Genomic DNA, 14,273 nt, shown 5'->3' with positions numbered 1-14,273 from the left:
TAGAGTCCTTAAAGCCATGGAGGTTAGAGTCTGTTTGCTCTGTAAAACGTGAATACCCTTCAAAAAGCAACTCTTGCAGAAGCCACAAGGTCTGTAGCCAAGAGCTCCTGTGCATGGACCCAGGGTCCCAGAAGTCATGTTCACTGAGTCGACTGCAGCCTGCAGTGAAGTTCTCACTACAGATTTCCCCTCATCTACTGAAGTTGAGAACTCCCGTCTAGCATCCTCTGGCAACATGTCCCTATACTTTAACCAGGAGTCCCAAACATTAAAATCATAAAATCCCCAAAGAGCTTGTTGGATGGCAATTCTGAGTTGCAACGCCCCAGAAGAATAAACTTCTCTATTACAAAAATCTAGGTTTTTTGCGTCCTTTGATTTGGGGATTTCCATCTGTTGGCACTGTTGTTCCCATTCATTGGCCACTGACACCAGAGAACCTGGGAGAAAATTAGTGTACAGATATACAAACACTCGGGCGGGAACATAATATTTACAGTCAGCCCTTTTTGAGGTGGCAGAAAGGGATCTGAGAGACTTAATGGGCTACTTAATTACCTCATTAATAGGCAAGGCCCACCTGCAAAGGCCCTCTGGTGGACAAAATATCAATAAGGCAGCAGAAGGACTCAACTTTCTCTCCACCTGGATCCCCAAACTTGAAGCTACCCTTTTCAATAGGTCTTGTTGAACCTTATAATCAGCCGAGGGGCAGGAAGGTGGGGCGAGATGCCTTTTGAGGAAACATTCTTGTCAGGAGAAAAGGAGGATGAAGACACCAGCACAGCCTGAGGATGCTCTTCCTCCACTAGCTGTTCAGCAGGATACTTTTGAACTGCCTCTTGCTGCTCAGAACCGGTGAATAAATTTCCCACGCCTCCCGAAGGACACAGAGCAGTAATGCCTTATGTATGACCTAGAAACCGGTGGGAAATCCCCACAGGTTCCAAAAGGTCCACTGGACTGGTGATGGGCCTCAATGACACCCTAATCACATAGAAATATAGGACTGGAAAGGATCTCAAGAGGTATTCTAGTTCAGTCACCTACACTAAAGGCAGACCATTTATTATCTGGTCCATCCCTGACAGGTGTTTGTCTAACCTGCTATTCAAAATCTCTAATGATGGAGATTCCATAACCTCCATAGGCAATTTATTCCAGTGCTTAATTACCCTGATAGGAAGTTTTTCCTAAATTCCATCCTAAACTGCCCTTGCTGCAATTTAAGCCTTGATTCTTCTCCTATCCTCAGAAGTCAATGAGAAAAATTTTTCTCCCTTCTCCTTTTAACAATCTTTTATATTCTTGAAACCTGTTATGCCCCTCTCCACCCCACCCCACCTCCCCGCCACACATAAATGGAGCTACTATATGGTGGGTATATAACATGAGATTATACAATTTGATTTAGCATTTTGGACATTATTTGTATGAAGGCAGCATAGTTTAAGGATATCTACACAGTTTACAGATTATATTGATTTTTTTTACAACTATTTTTCAATTACCGGAGCACAAAAAGACATGTTAACACACATTTTCTTTATTTGTGTGTTTTTATAAGTCAAAATCATTCAAATCAATTATAATTGAGTTTGTCCAAAATAGATTAAAAAAAAAAAAAACACTTCCCATACTAAGACCAAAGATAGTTTCAACAATAACGAAGAATATTTTTGCCAAAATTAGTATCAGTTGAAAATAATGCTCCTGGGTAAGATGCTCTTTGATTGGTTGACATATGCAATAGGTCTACTTTCTGAACCATTAAATATTTAAGATAATTCAGTGAACAAATATCACTCAGTGGTCCCTAAATCCATCTGGCAAAGCGACTAAATCTACATCAGCCATTTAGTATAACAGAAATCAATCAACAGGCTAGAACGTTGTCACAAGTCCAAAGTTTCCTACGCTGGGAATAATCATCATTGCTTTGTGTTATCATTAATATAGAAGAAGGAAATAGCCAGCCTATAACATTTTTTCCACTGATATGCTCTCCTAATTTGGCCATATTAAAGTGGAGTGAATGAAATTAAAAATCTTTGTGGTTTCTTTAAAAGCTCTCAACACCTTCAGTTCATCTTACGTGACTACAGCCTTATTTATACCACTGTTGACACATAAGCAAAAATTATGTTTAAGCATAGCTGACATAAAAGTATGCTTACAGACTACAACAGAAAAGCTTTTATTTTAAAATTCTATTGCAAGAAAAAATATTTATATGCACTGGACAGGGAAACCACAACCACCATCCTGCCAATCCCCACCACGCTTAAATACATTGTAACAGACAGATGGCTGCATACCTGCTTCAGGTGAAGAGAATGATTAGCTAAAGACACTTGGTGGCCAATATAATTTTTAACCCACATTTTAAATATAAAATTCTGAAGAATAAAAAATGAATCATTTGTTGCTCAAAAGTTTTCACTTATTTCTGCATGGGCAGCATCTGAACTGCAGCATAAAATATTACATTTAATTACAGTGATTTGGCTTTACCCATAGCAATAACTTGGGCAGCAAAGTTCTAAATATTTGCATTTAAAATACTATTATTGTATAAAAACTTCTAACATTTTATTATCACAATTAGCTTGCAGAAGTTATATATAATTAACCTCCTGTAAGACAAGTATTCACAGTGATGCTACCTCACCCTTTGTAACTCCCACTTTTCTATAAGATGATCCACTTCACCGCCGAGAACGACAGTGTTATTGTCATCCAAAAGCAGAAATCCATTTTTCACTTCAACAATTCCTGACAGCTTAATTTTTGTTCCAGGTGGTGTGTTCAGGCTAAAAACAGAAACAAACAAACAAAATCTCAAACATTACATATAGAGATTCTATCAGATAAAACCCAACCACAGGTTATTAAATAGCAGTATGTTTAAATAGAGTGAAACAATGTTGACAGAAAACTACCTATAAATATGTTTTCTTTTTAAACACAAATGATATTTATTTTTTAAATAATAATATATCTGAACAAACCTATTTATGGAACCAAAGTCAATACTTCGCAGTTATACAACACCTGAACCATTCTTGGAGTGGGTTGTTGGGAGTGGTTTTTTTTATTTGATTGAAACAAACAATGCATAGGAAAAACTATTTATATCAAATCACTAAGATAAACAGCTACAAAATCACCCTTGCAAAATATTAAATAATAAGAAATACAATAAATAAAACACAATATTAGGATTGCATGTTTTAAAGTAAATTTGATGTTTAGGAAATACTCCAGATTAACAACCCGGAAAAGTGAATTGATCTCTTTATCTACACAACAGTTACAGCACAAGGAATGGCAATACAAACTTTCCCGCACTCCCCTAACATGAACGTTCCTGAACTCTGTTCTGCAGATAACAATTCTTTCAGTGAACAGTCTCCATGCCTGTTCAGTCTTTGACTTCTCTTCTTAAGTGCCAAGAAAGGTACTAATAAATACAAATTTTTGGCAGTTTTTTGTTATGTGGAACTTGTCCATTAGTGATTTTTGGATTGAAACACTTACTCATTTCACATAAGCCACTCATCAGCTGTCAGATGATAATGACTTCTCAGCAATTACCAAGCACACCAAATTCAAGCCAGTTACATAGAGGCAACTCTGCATCCCCAGCCACCAGTACTCATTTCTCCAAGACAACCACAGGATATTTTATTACTAATTCATTATTTTATTTCAGACCTATTGCCCTACAGCTTTATACATGCAATTTTTATTAGCACTGGGCTACTATGCCAAAAAAACCTGCCTTGTGATCGAAATCTAAAAAATAAAATCATCAGGTTCCACTGTAATTAAAACAGAGTATACCAGGCAGCAAGGAATTCTGTTGTGAAATAATATCCAATAAATACAAGTCACAACCACTTTAAGTAATACAAACAAAAACCAAGTTCTATGGGGTGGACTGCACAAGTACAACAGTATAACCAGTGTACAGGTGGAATACTTTGGAATAGACTGCTAGCCTGAAATTGTTTTTTCAAAGGAACTGGATAATCCGCTACAATTATTAGCCAACTATAAATTCACGTGTTCCCTGGCACTAGCTTTAATGATCAACTTGCACAATGAGATCAGTGCTTGGGTCAGAGCTACTTTTCTTGTCTCTCCTTTTTCTGAGGCACTACCAGTTTCCCTAAACTTTACCACACAGAGGAACTCTGGAGAGAAGTTTAGGGTGGCTTTATGCAGACACAAGGGGAGTATGACAAAGTAAATATTGTTTAAATAGCAATGGCTCAAGCAGCTCAGGTTACATTAACAGTTACTTCAGTAGAGGAAGAAGAAAGCCCATAGTGGATTCTTGGTACTATTAAATGTAGCTATTGATGCTTTGCTTATATTGTATGTTAACAGAATACTGCAGTAGATCCACTGGCATACAGAATGGATAACAGATTTGAGATTTCAAGCTTTTATTGCAAATACAATACAGAGCATTTACCAGATCTACTAGACTGAAATTGGAAAAAGTATCTAATTTCATATACTGTTTTATTAAGGTATTTGCCACACGCAAGTGCAAATGACAACAAATGTCAGACTTTTTTTTCTCTTTTTTTTTTAAAGTAGTACAACACCTATCAACTTCTGTTGTAGGCATCCTTTCATCTGTGAGATGCGGTGGGAATTTCAGCCTATGATGTAGATGGCTTGCAATGTCTCATGTGACTGAATAGGCCAATCCAACATTTGCATGATCTTTGGCAGTTACATACATTTACAGTATCTTAGTTGGGAGCTGCTTGCTTCCTATGGGCTCTTTTCTCCTCAAGCTGTAGGAGCCAGCTCCCAGCATGGACTTTGATCCCCTGATGGAGACGATGGTGCCACTTGTTACAATCACTTGCCAAGATTTCCAATTGGTCAGGATCAATTTCAAATTCCTTCATATCTCGCTTGCATATGTCTTTATAGCAAAGCTTGGGATGTCCTGTTGTTCTTGTTCCCTCTGATAGCTCCTTGTAGAGCAGGTCCTTGGATATGCATCCACCTTCCAACCTACTCAGATGGCCCAGCTAGCGCAGTCGTCTTTGCTTGAGCAGGGCTGTCACAGTTGGTAAATTTGCCCTTTGAAGATCCGCTGCATTGGTGATTTTATCTTGCCATTTGGTGTTGAGTATGCAGCATAAACAACATAGGTGGAAACTGTTCAACCTTTTCTCCAGATGAGCATAAATTGTCCATGTTTCCTGACCATAAATAAGAGTGGTGATGACACAAGCTTGGTACACTAGCATTTTGGTCTTGATGGTAAGCTTTGAGTTGTTCCAGCCTCTTTTAGTTAGTCTGCTAAAGGTGATGGCAGCATTTCCAATGAGAATTTAGTTCTTTATCCAGTGAGAGGTTGGTAGTCATGGTACAACCTAAATAGCTGAACTTTTGGACTACTTCTAGCTGGTTTGCACTTAAGGTAATTGAAGGATCTTGTGGAACCCCCTGTCCTATTACAACTGTTTTCTTGACGTTGATGGCAAGAGCAAATGTCTGACAGGTACTTGAAAGGAGCTCCATGAGTTCTTGCAATAGATCTTCATTGTGGGCTATGAGGGCAGCATCATCAGCTAATAGAAGTTCCCTGATTAGCACCTTTTTGACTTTGGTCTTTGACTTAAATTGGGACAGGCTGAATAGTTTCTCATCTGATCATGTGTGGAGATGTACTCCTTTTCTTTTTAAAGATAGAGTGTTTGTGGCACCTTAGAGACTAACAAATTTATTTGAGCGTAAGCTTTCGTGAACTACAGCTCCGATGAAGTGAGCTGTAGCTCACGAAAGTTTATGTTCAAATATATTTGTTAGTCTCTAACGTGCCACAAGTACTTCTTTTCTTTTTGCGAATACAGACTAACACTGCTGCTACTCTGAAACTCCATCTTTAATGTCCTTAAACGCATAGTTCAAGAGTACTGAGAAGAAGATTCCAAAGAGTGTAGGGGCAAGAACTCATCCTTGCTTCACTCAGCTTTTCATCTCAGAGCTGTCCAAAATGGACCCATCAAACTGGACAGTTGCTCTCATCTTGTTTTGGAATGAACATATAAGACTTAACAGTGTTGGTGGACATCCCATCTTCTCTAGTATTGCAAATAGTCAGCAGAGCAGATCCGTCCCGAACACTTTATTTAGGTTCACAAAGGCTATGTACAATGGTTGGTTTTGCTCTCTGCACCTTTCTTGGAGTTGACGCAGAGAAAATATCCTGTCTATAGTTGATCTTCCCTGAATCAGCACTGTGATTTAGGGTAGACACGATTCACCAGCTGTTGTAGGCGTACTAAGATGACTTTTGCAAAAGCTTTTCCTGCCAAGCTTAGTAGCGGGATATCCCTGTATTTGTTGCAGTCACCCTTTTCACCTTTATTTTTATACAAAGTGATGATGTTTGCATTGCACATCTCTTGTGGTCCCTCTACCTTTTTCCAGCACTTGAGTAGCAGCTGATAAAGATACGGTAATAGGGTGTCTTTCCTGCATTTGAGGATTTCCGCTGGGATGCCATCTTTTCCAGGAGCCTTGCCAATTGATAGAAAAATCAATGGCCTTGCTTAGCTCTTCTACAGTGGGCTCCTAGCTCTAGCTCTAGCTCTAGCATGAACTGTAGAGTTGGTATTTGGTCCAGTGATTTGCGGGTGATGTTTCTTTCTGTATAGCTCTAAATAGCATTCAACCCAATGAGACAACTGCTTGCTTTTATCTGTAATGATTTCACCACTGTGCAATTTGAGAAGGGCAACCTTGTTGACAGCGGGACCTAGAGCTTTCCTCAGGCCATCATACATGACTTTGAGGCTTCCTGTATCTCAGGCTGTCTATAGCTCTTCACAGAACTTGATCCAGTTAGGATTTGCACAGCATCTGCTTGCTCACTGTATTTTGGTTTTTGTCTCACTTTGGTACACTCTGTTGGCTTCCTGTTGTGATCCAGATAGGCTGTGTTCTTAATGTTGATGAGAGGTAATAGTTCTGCTTCATTTTCTTCAAACTGGTCCTTTTTTGATGGTCTCTTACCCCCAAATGTAGCTAAAGCTGTTTCATGGATTGTTATTCTTAAATCTTCCCAAAAATTCCTCCGTCTTCTCTAGTAATGACTTCCCATGCATGCTAAGTTCACAAACTCCTGGCATTTCCTCTGGTTTTCAGAGTTAATACCATTGATTTTGGGCTTGCTGCTAAGTTTTTCTCTATGTAGTTTCCTGGCTGTAATCTTCACTGCTAATAATCAAGGAGTGTTCAGTGTCACAATCAGCGCTGTGGAACATGCGAGTGTTCTGCACTAAGGGTAGGTCTTTCCTCCTGATGATAACAAGGTCTAATTGGTGCCACTGGCCTGACCGTGGAACTCGCCATGACAGTTTGTGGCAATCTTTTCCTGTAAATTATGAATTAGTAATGCACATTTGGGTTTGGGCGCAGAATTCAAGAAGTTGTTGGCTGTTCTCATTCATCTTGCCAATGCCAAAATGTCCTAGGCAATCTGGCCATGAGTTGTTGTCTGCACTAACTTAACCCTGGTCTACACTACGGGGTTAGGTCGAATTTAGCTGTATTAGGTCTATTTATACTACTATTTCTGTATACTACAGAAAATTCTTTCCTGGGTAACTCAGATCCCATCCATTTAATATCCCATCTCAGGGGATTAGTCCTATTTACCCTGAATATTTAAAGATCAATTACTTACCAAAATCCCATTATACCATCTCCTCCATAAACTTATCGAGTAGAATCTTAAAACCAGATAGATCTTTTGCCCCCACTGCTTCCCTTGGAAGGCTATTCCAAAACTTCACTCCTCTGATGGTTAGAAACCTTCGTCTGATTTCAAGTCTAAGTTTATACCCATTTGTTCTTGTGTCCACATTGGTGCTGAGCTGAAATAATTCCTCTCCCTCTCCTGTATTTATCCCTCTGATATATTTATAGAGAGCAATCATATCTCCCCTCAACCTTCTTTTAGTTAGGCTAAACAAGCCAAGCTCCTTAAGTCTCCTTTCATAAGACAGGTTTTCCATTCCTCGGATCATCCTAGTAGCCCTTCTCTGTACCTGCTCCAGTTTGAATTCATCCTTCTTAAACATGGGAGACCAGAACTGCACACAGTATTCTAAGTGAGGTCTCACCGGTGCCTTGTATAACGGTACAAACACCTCCTTATCTCTACTGGAAATACCTCTCCTGATGCATCGCAAGACGGCATTAGCTTTTTTCATGGCCATATCACATTGGAGGCTCATAGTCATCCTGTGATCAACCAATACTCCGAGGTCCTTCTCCTCCTCTGCTACTTCCAAGTGATGCGTCCCCAGTTTATAACAAAAATTCTTGTTATTAATCCCTAAATGCATGACCTTGCACTTTTCACTATTACATTTCATCCTATTACTATTACTCCAGTTTACAAGATCATCCAGATCTTCCTGTGTGATATCCCGGGCCTTCTCTGTACTGGCAATATCTCGCAGCTTTATGTCATCTGCAAACTTTATTAGCACATTCCCGCTTTTTGTGCCAAAGTCAGGAATAAAAAGATTAAATAAGATTGGTCCCAAAACTTATCCTAGAGGAACTCCACTAGTAACCTCCTTCCAGCCTGAAAGTTTACCTGCTGTAGTCTCCCCTTTAACCAGTTCCTTATCCACCTTTCAATTTCCATATTGATCCCCATCTTTTCCAATTTAGCTAATAATTCTCTATATGGAACCGTATCAAATGCCTTACTGAAATCAAGGTTAATTAGATCCACTGCGTTCCCTTTCTCTAAAAAATCTGTTACCTTCTCAAAGAAGGAGATCAGGTTGGTTTAACACTATCTACCTTTTGTAAAGCCATGTTGTATTTTGTCCCAATTACCATTTACCTCAATGTCCTTAACTACTTTCTCCTTCAAAATTTTTTCCAAGACCTTGCATACTACAGATGTCAAACTAGCAGGCCTGTATTTACCTGGAGTGCATTTTTTACCTTTCTTAAAAACTGGAACTATGTTAGCAATTCTCCAGTCATACGGTACAACACCTGAGTTTATAGATTGATTATAAATTCTTGCTAATGGGCTTGCAATTTCATGTTCCAGTTCCTTTAATATTCTTGGATGACGATTATCCGTGTCCTGCAATTTAGTCCCATTAAGCTGTCTGACTTCTACTTCGGATGTAGTAATATCTACCTCCATATCCTCATTCCCATTTGTCGTCCTACCATTATCCCTAAGATCCTCATTAGCCTCATTAAAGACTGAGGCAAAGTATTTGTTTAGATATTGGGCCATGCCTAGATTATCCTGAACCTCCACTCCATCCTCAGTGTTAAGCGGTCCCACTTCTTTTCTTTGTTTTCTTCTTATTTATATGGCTATAGAACCTTTTACTATTGCTTTTAATTCCCTTTGCAAGATCCAACTCTACATGGCTTTTGGCCTTTCTCACTTTATCCCTATATGTTCTGACCTTAGTAAGGTAGCTTTCCTTGCTAATCCCTCCCATCTTTCACTCCTTGTAGGCTTTCTGCTTTTTCTTAATCACCTTTCTGAGATGCTTGCTCATCCAGCTTGGTCTACAACTCCTGCCTATGAATATTTTCCCCTCTCCATGTGATGTGGCTGCAATAACCTGGGCAGTTGATATGGAGGTGCTGCTTTGCCGATGTGTCAGCATCCCTCTCTTAACTTCACTGGTTTGGACCAAAAGAAGGACGGGAGTCAATACATTTGGAACCAGCTATGCTGCAGGAGTTGCCAGAGCAAAGGAGATCTTTCCATTTGCCTGCCTTTCGGGGCTCCTCTCCTAGATTGGTTATCAGCCGCAGCTGAAGGACCCAAAGTGGCAAAAACACCGACTGCATTTCCTCCATCAAGGGTTCCACTACCTCCTCAGGAGCCCATCAGTCCAAAGCCATTGGCGCTTCCTGAGGTTTCTGTGTTAATTAACCACTGCCCAGCACTCGGCATTGACCAATACAGATTGTACCGCTTGTGACTTCAGTCACTCATCATCTAAGGGGAAATTAATTGAAATATACCTAGTTTACTAGATATAGGGTGGCAGGAAGCTTTCAAGAGATCTTAAAAATAAAGGTCTTGTCTGTTACTTGCCTCCTTGTGTCCTTACTAAAAAGTTACCCTAACATAGGCACCGAGTTGGGCAGTGTATTGGCTGTTTGTTGACCTCTCCCATCCTAGAGGTGGCTGCACAATTACGCATCTCATACATAGTTTTCGAAGTTCTTTGGGATCCTTCAGTATGAAAAGTGCTATTATATATACATACATGTGTGTGAGTGTATTTATTTTATATAGATATAGTTACTTACCTATTCTGTAACTGTTGAACTTTGAGATATGTTGCACATATCCATTCCACTTCAGCTGTGTGCATGCCCAAAGCTGGAAATTTTTCCCAGAATAGTACCCTGCATCTGCTTATGCTCCCAGCTGAGAGTATAAAGGGTAGACCCACCCCAGCCACCCTTTGGTTCCTTAACATTGGAATCCAAAATGAACTGGACTCTGAAGCATTGTGGAAGGAGGACATATCATGAAAGGGACACATGCAACACTTCTCAAAGAATAATAGTTACAAAACACACAAGTAGCCTTTTCTTCTTCTGCAAGTGATTGCACATGTCCATACCATGTTAGGTGACATCAAAGCAGTTCATGACAGTGGTGGGACTTGGAGTCTATCTGAAAAGCTATTGCAGAACCACCTTTCCCAAGATGACTCCATCCTTGGAAGCTACTGAGATATGTAATGTTTGGTGAACATAGGAACAGATGGGCAAGTAACTGCTCTGCAAATGTCAGAAATAGGGATGTTTCCTCAACAGGATATTGAAGCTGCTAGAACTATCGTGAAGTCTGCTGAGAGCATTTTTGCATGAGGTGTTATTTTTATAATCTCATAACACATTGTTATTAATTGTTGTAATTAATTAGAAATCCTTTGCGTGGAAACCACCTTCCCCTTCAACCTATCCGCACACAAGACTAACAGCTGAGAAGATAGAATTTCCCTACCCTTCTGGTCGATGGTAAGGAAAGCCACTTTAGCTGAAAGATATAAAAAAAGAATGTGAAGCCAGAGTGTGAACCCATCAGAACGGATAATGCCAGCTTCAAGTCTCAGGGTGGTGTTAGATAAACAGAATCTATTTCTTTATGTGGAGAAAACATTTCAGGATGTCCCAGACTTTAGTCTGCAAAGAAGGAACACTTTACTCCTGAGACCAGAAAGAAAAACTCTTCCTTTCATAGTGTCAATGTATCTAGTGGATGGTTTTATACTGTTCAATAAAATGGTCTGGACAGCCAGAGAAAAGACAGTTACCTTTTTCCGTAACTGGTGTTCTTCAAGATGTGTTGGTCATGTCCTTTCAACTTAGGTGTGTGTGCTCGCTGCATGTACTGGTGCTGGAAGTTTTTCCCTCAGCAGTATCCGTAGGGGACCGGCTCTGGTGCCCCCTGGAGTGGTGCACATCTGCCGTGGCATATAGGGCACTGCCAGCCCCCTCCACCCTCAGTTCCCTCTTGCCGGAAACTCCGACAGTGGGGGAGGGAGGGTCGGTTGTGGAATGGACATGAGGAACATCTCAAAGAACACCAGTTACCGGAAAAGGTAACTGTCTTTTCTTTTTCGAGTGATTGCTCATGTTCATTCAACTTAGGTGACTCCCAGCAGTACCCCTGGAAGCAGATAAGGAGTTCAGGAATATGTAGATTGCAATATTGTTCTGCCGAACCCAGCATCATACCTGGCCTGTTGCGTGATGGCATAGTGGGCCATGAACATGTGTACCGAGGACCATGACACAGCTTTATGGATGTCCTGGATCAGAACGTGTGCCAGGAATGCAGCTGAGGATGCCTGAGCTCTAGTCAAGTAGGATCTGACAATTAGCGGCGAAGAGACTCCCGCTAACTTGTAGCGGGTCCGAATGCAAGAGGTGATCCAGTTAGAAATCCAAAGCGTGGACCCTGGGAGGCCCTTTATCCTCAGCTGTAGAGATGAAAAGCTGAGTCGACGTACGGAAAGGTTTTGTCTGATCTAGGTAGAAAGCCAGAGCCCTTATTACATCCAAAACATGAAGCGCCTTTCTTCACTAGCCTCATGGGGCTTAGGGCAGAAGACCTGAAGAAAGATGTCCTGGCTCATGTGGAAAGCTTAGGCGATCTGCTACCATGTTCCTGGCCCCTGGAAGGTGACATGCTTCTAGATAGCTTCCATGGTCAATTCAGACCTCCCAGAGATGGAGTATCTCTTAGCAAAGTGCCGAGGATCATGCTCCGCCTTGCCTGTTGATGTAGAACATCAAGTCTGTGCTTTCCATGAGGATTCTGACCATTGCCCGACAGGTGAGGTAGGAAGACCACTCATGCTCTGTACACCGCCCTGAGCTCTTTGACTTTTATGCGTAGTATCGACTCCTCTGGGGACCACATATTTTTGGTCTGGAGGATGCCCTCTTTGGCTGAGGGGGAGGAAAAGGGCAGTAGCCGGTCTCTCCAAAGCTCCAAATACTGAGCCAGCAGCCTGAGAGAGTTGAGTGAACTCCCATGGGTACCACTGTGTCAGCAAGAGAGTCTGAGGCTACGGGCCCGTCTGCAGTGCCGCTGACATAGTCCGCACCGTAGGTGCTGGAGCCTGTCCCGCTGCTAGGGAACCTTGCTCCAAATCTGAGCCAGAGCCTGAGCAGTCACTCTCCTGCAAATAAAAAAGGGGCTGATTTGTGGCTCCATCTCGATTGCCCCTCCTGGAGTTGATCTGGCTGACCTCGACAAGTGTCTGGATCGGGGCCTCCAAGGTCTGAATGGCAAGCAGTGCCTTGAGCTTCTTTGCTCTTGTCCTAGTTCCGGAGACTGGATGGGGCTATGAAGCTAAGAAGAAGTCCAATCACCAATCTTAGAGGGGGGTCAACAAGCATGCAGACAAAGGAGATCCAGTGGATACAGTGTATTTAGATTTTCAGAAAGCCTCTGACAAGGTCCCTCAGCAAAGGCTCTTAAGCAACATAAGCAATCATGTGAGAAGAGGGAAGGTTCTCTCATGGATTGGTAACTGGTTAAAAGATAGGAAACAAAGGGTAGGAATAGTGGTCAGTTTTCAGAATGGAGAGGGGTAAATAGTGTTGTCCCCCAGGGATCTGTACTGGGCCCAATTCTATTTAACATATTCATAAATGATCTGGAAAAAGGGGTAAACAGCAAGGTGGCAACATTTGCAGATGACACAAACCTACTCAAGATAGTTAAGTCCCAAGCAGACTGCGAAGAGCTACAAAAGGATCTCACAAAACTGGGTGACTGGACAACAAATTGGCAGATGAAATTTAATGTTGATAAATGCAAATTAATGCAAACTGGAAAATATAATCCTACCTATCCATATAGAATGATGGGGTCTAAATTAGCGGTTACCACTCAAGAAAGATCTTGGAGTCATTGTGGATAGTTCTCTGAAATCATCCCCTCAATGTGCAGAGGCAGTCAAAAAAAGCAAACAAAAGGTTGGGAATCATCAAGAAAAGGACTGATAAGACAGAAAATATCACATTGCCTCTATATAAATCCATGGTACGCCCATACCTTGAATACTGTGTGCAGATGTGGTCACCCCATCTCAAAAAAAGATATCTTGGAATTAGAAAAGGTTCAGAAAAGGGCAACAAAAATTATTAGGGGTATAGAGGAGAGATTAATAAGACTGGGACTTTTCAGCTTGAAAAAGAGGCAGCTAAGGGGGGATATGATAGAGGTCTATAAAATCATGAGTGGTATAGAAAAAGTAAATAAGGAAGTGTTATTTACTCCTTCTCATAATACAAGAACAAGGGGCCACCAAATGAAATTAATAGGTAGCAGGTTTAAAACAAACACAAGAAAGTATTTTTTTACACAACGCACTATCAACCTCTGGAACTCCTTGCCAGAGGGTGTTGTGAAGGCCAATACTATAACGGGGTTGAAAAGGGAGCTAGATAGATTCATGGAAGATAGGTCCACCAATGGCTATTAGTCAGGATGGGTAGGAATGGTGTCCCTAGCCTCTGTTTGCCAGAAGCTGGGATTGGGTAACAGGGCATGGATCACTTGATGATAACCGCTCTGTTCGTTCCCTTTGGGGCACCTGCCATTGGCCACTGTCTGAGGACAGGATACTGGGCTTGATGGACCTTTGGTCTGACCCAGTATGGCCAATCTTATGCTCTTATGTTCCAGAATCACTTGGAACCTGGTC

General features: G+C 41.1%; 1 protein-coding gene across 6 annotated transcripts in view; it reads right to left on the bottom strand.

Annotated features, from left to right (window-relative positions):
* The window catches only part of TDRD3 (tudor domain containing 3), a 268,552-nt gene that overhangs the window by 118,082 nt on the left and 136,197 nt on the right, over positions 1-14,273 (bottom strand). For all 6 annotated transcript variants that reach the window (XM_038395206.2, XM_038395217.2, XM_043504575.1 and 3 more), the window contains one exon: positions 2,672-2,813. In XM_038395206.2, coding sequence (XP_038251134.1) covers positions 2,672-2,813 — 142 coding nt within the window. The remainder of the gene's footprint in view (positions 1-2,671; positions 2,814-14,273) is intronic.

The sequence above is a fragment of the Dermochelys coriacea genome, chromosome 1, assembly GCF_009764565.3.
Source record: "Dermochelys coriacea isolate rDerCor1 chromosome 1, rDerCor1.pri.v4, whole genome shotgun sequence".
Lineage (NCBI taxonomy): Eukaryota > Metazoa > Chordata > Testudines > Dermochelyidae > Dermochelys > Dermochelys coriacea.
The sequence above is the reverse complement of the archived record's forward strand: the minus strand, read 5'-3'. Positions and strand labels throughout refer to the sequence as shown.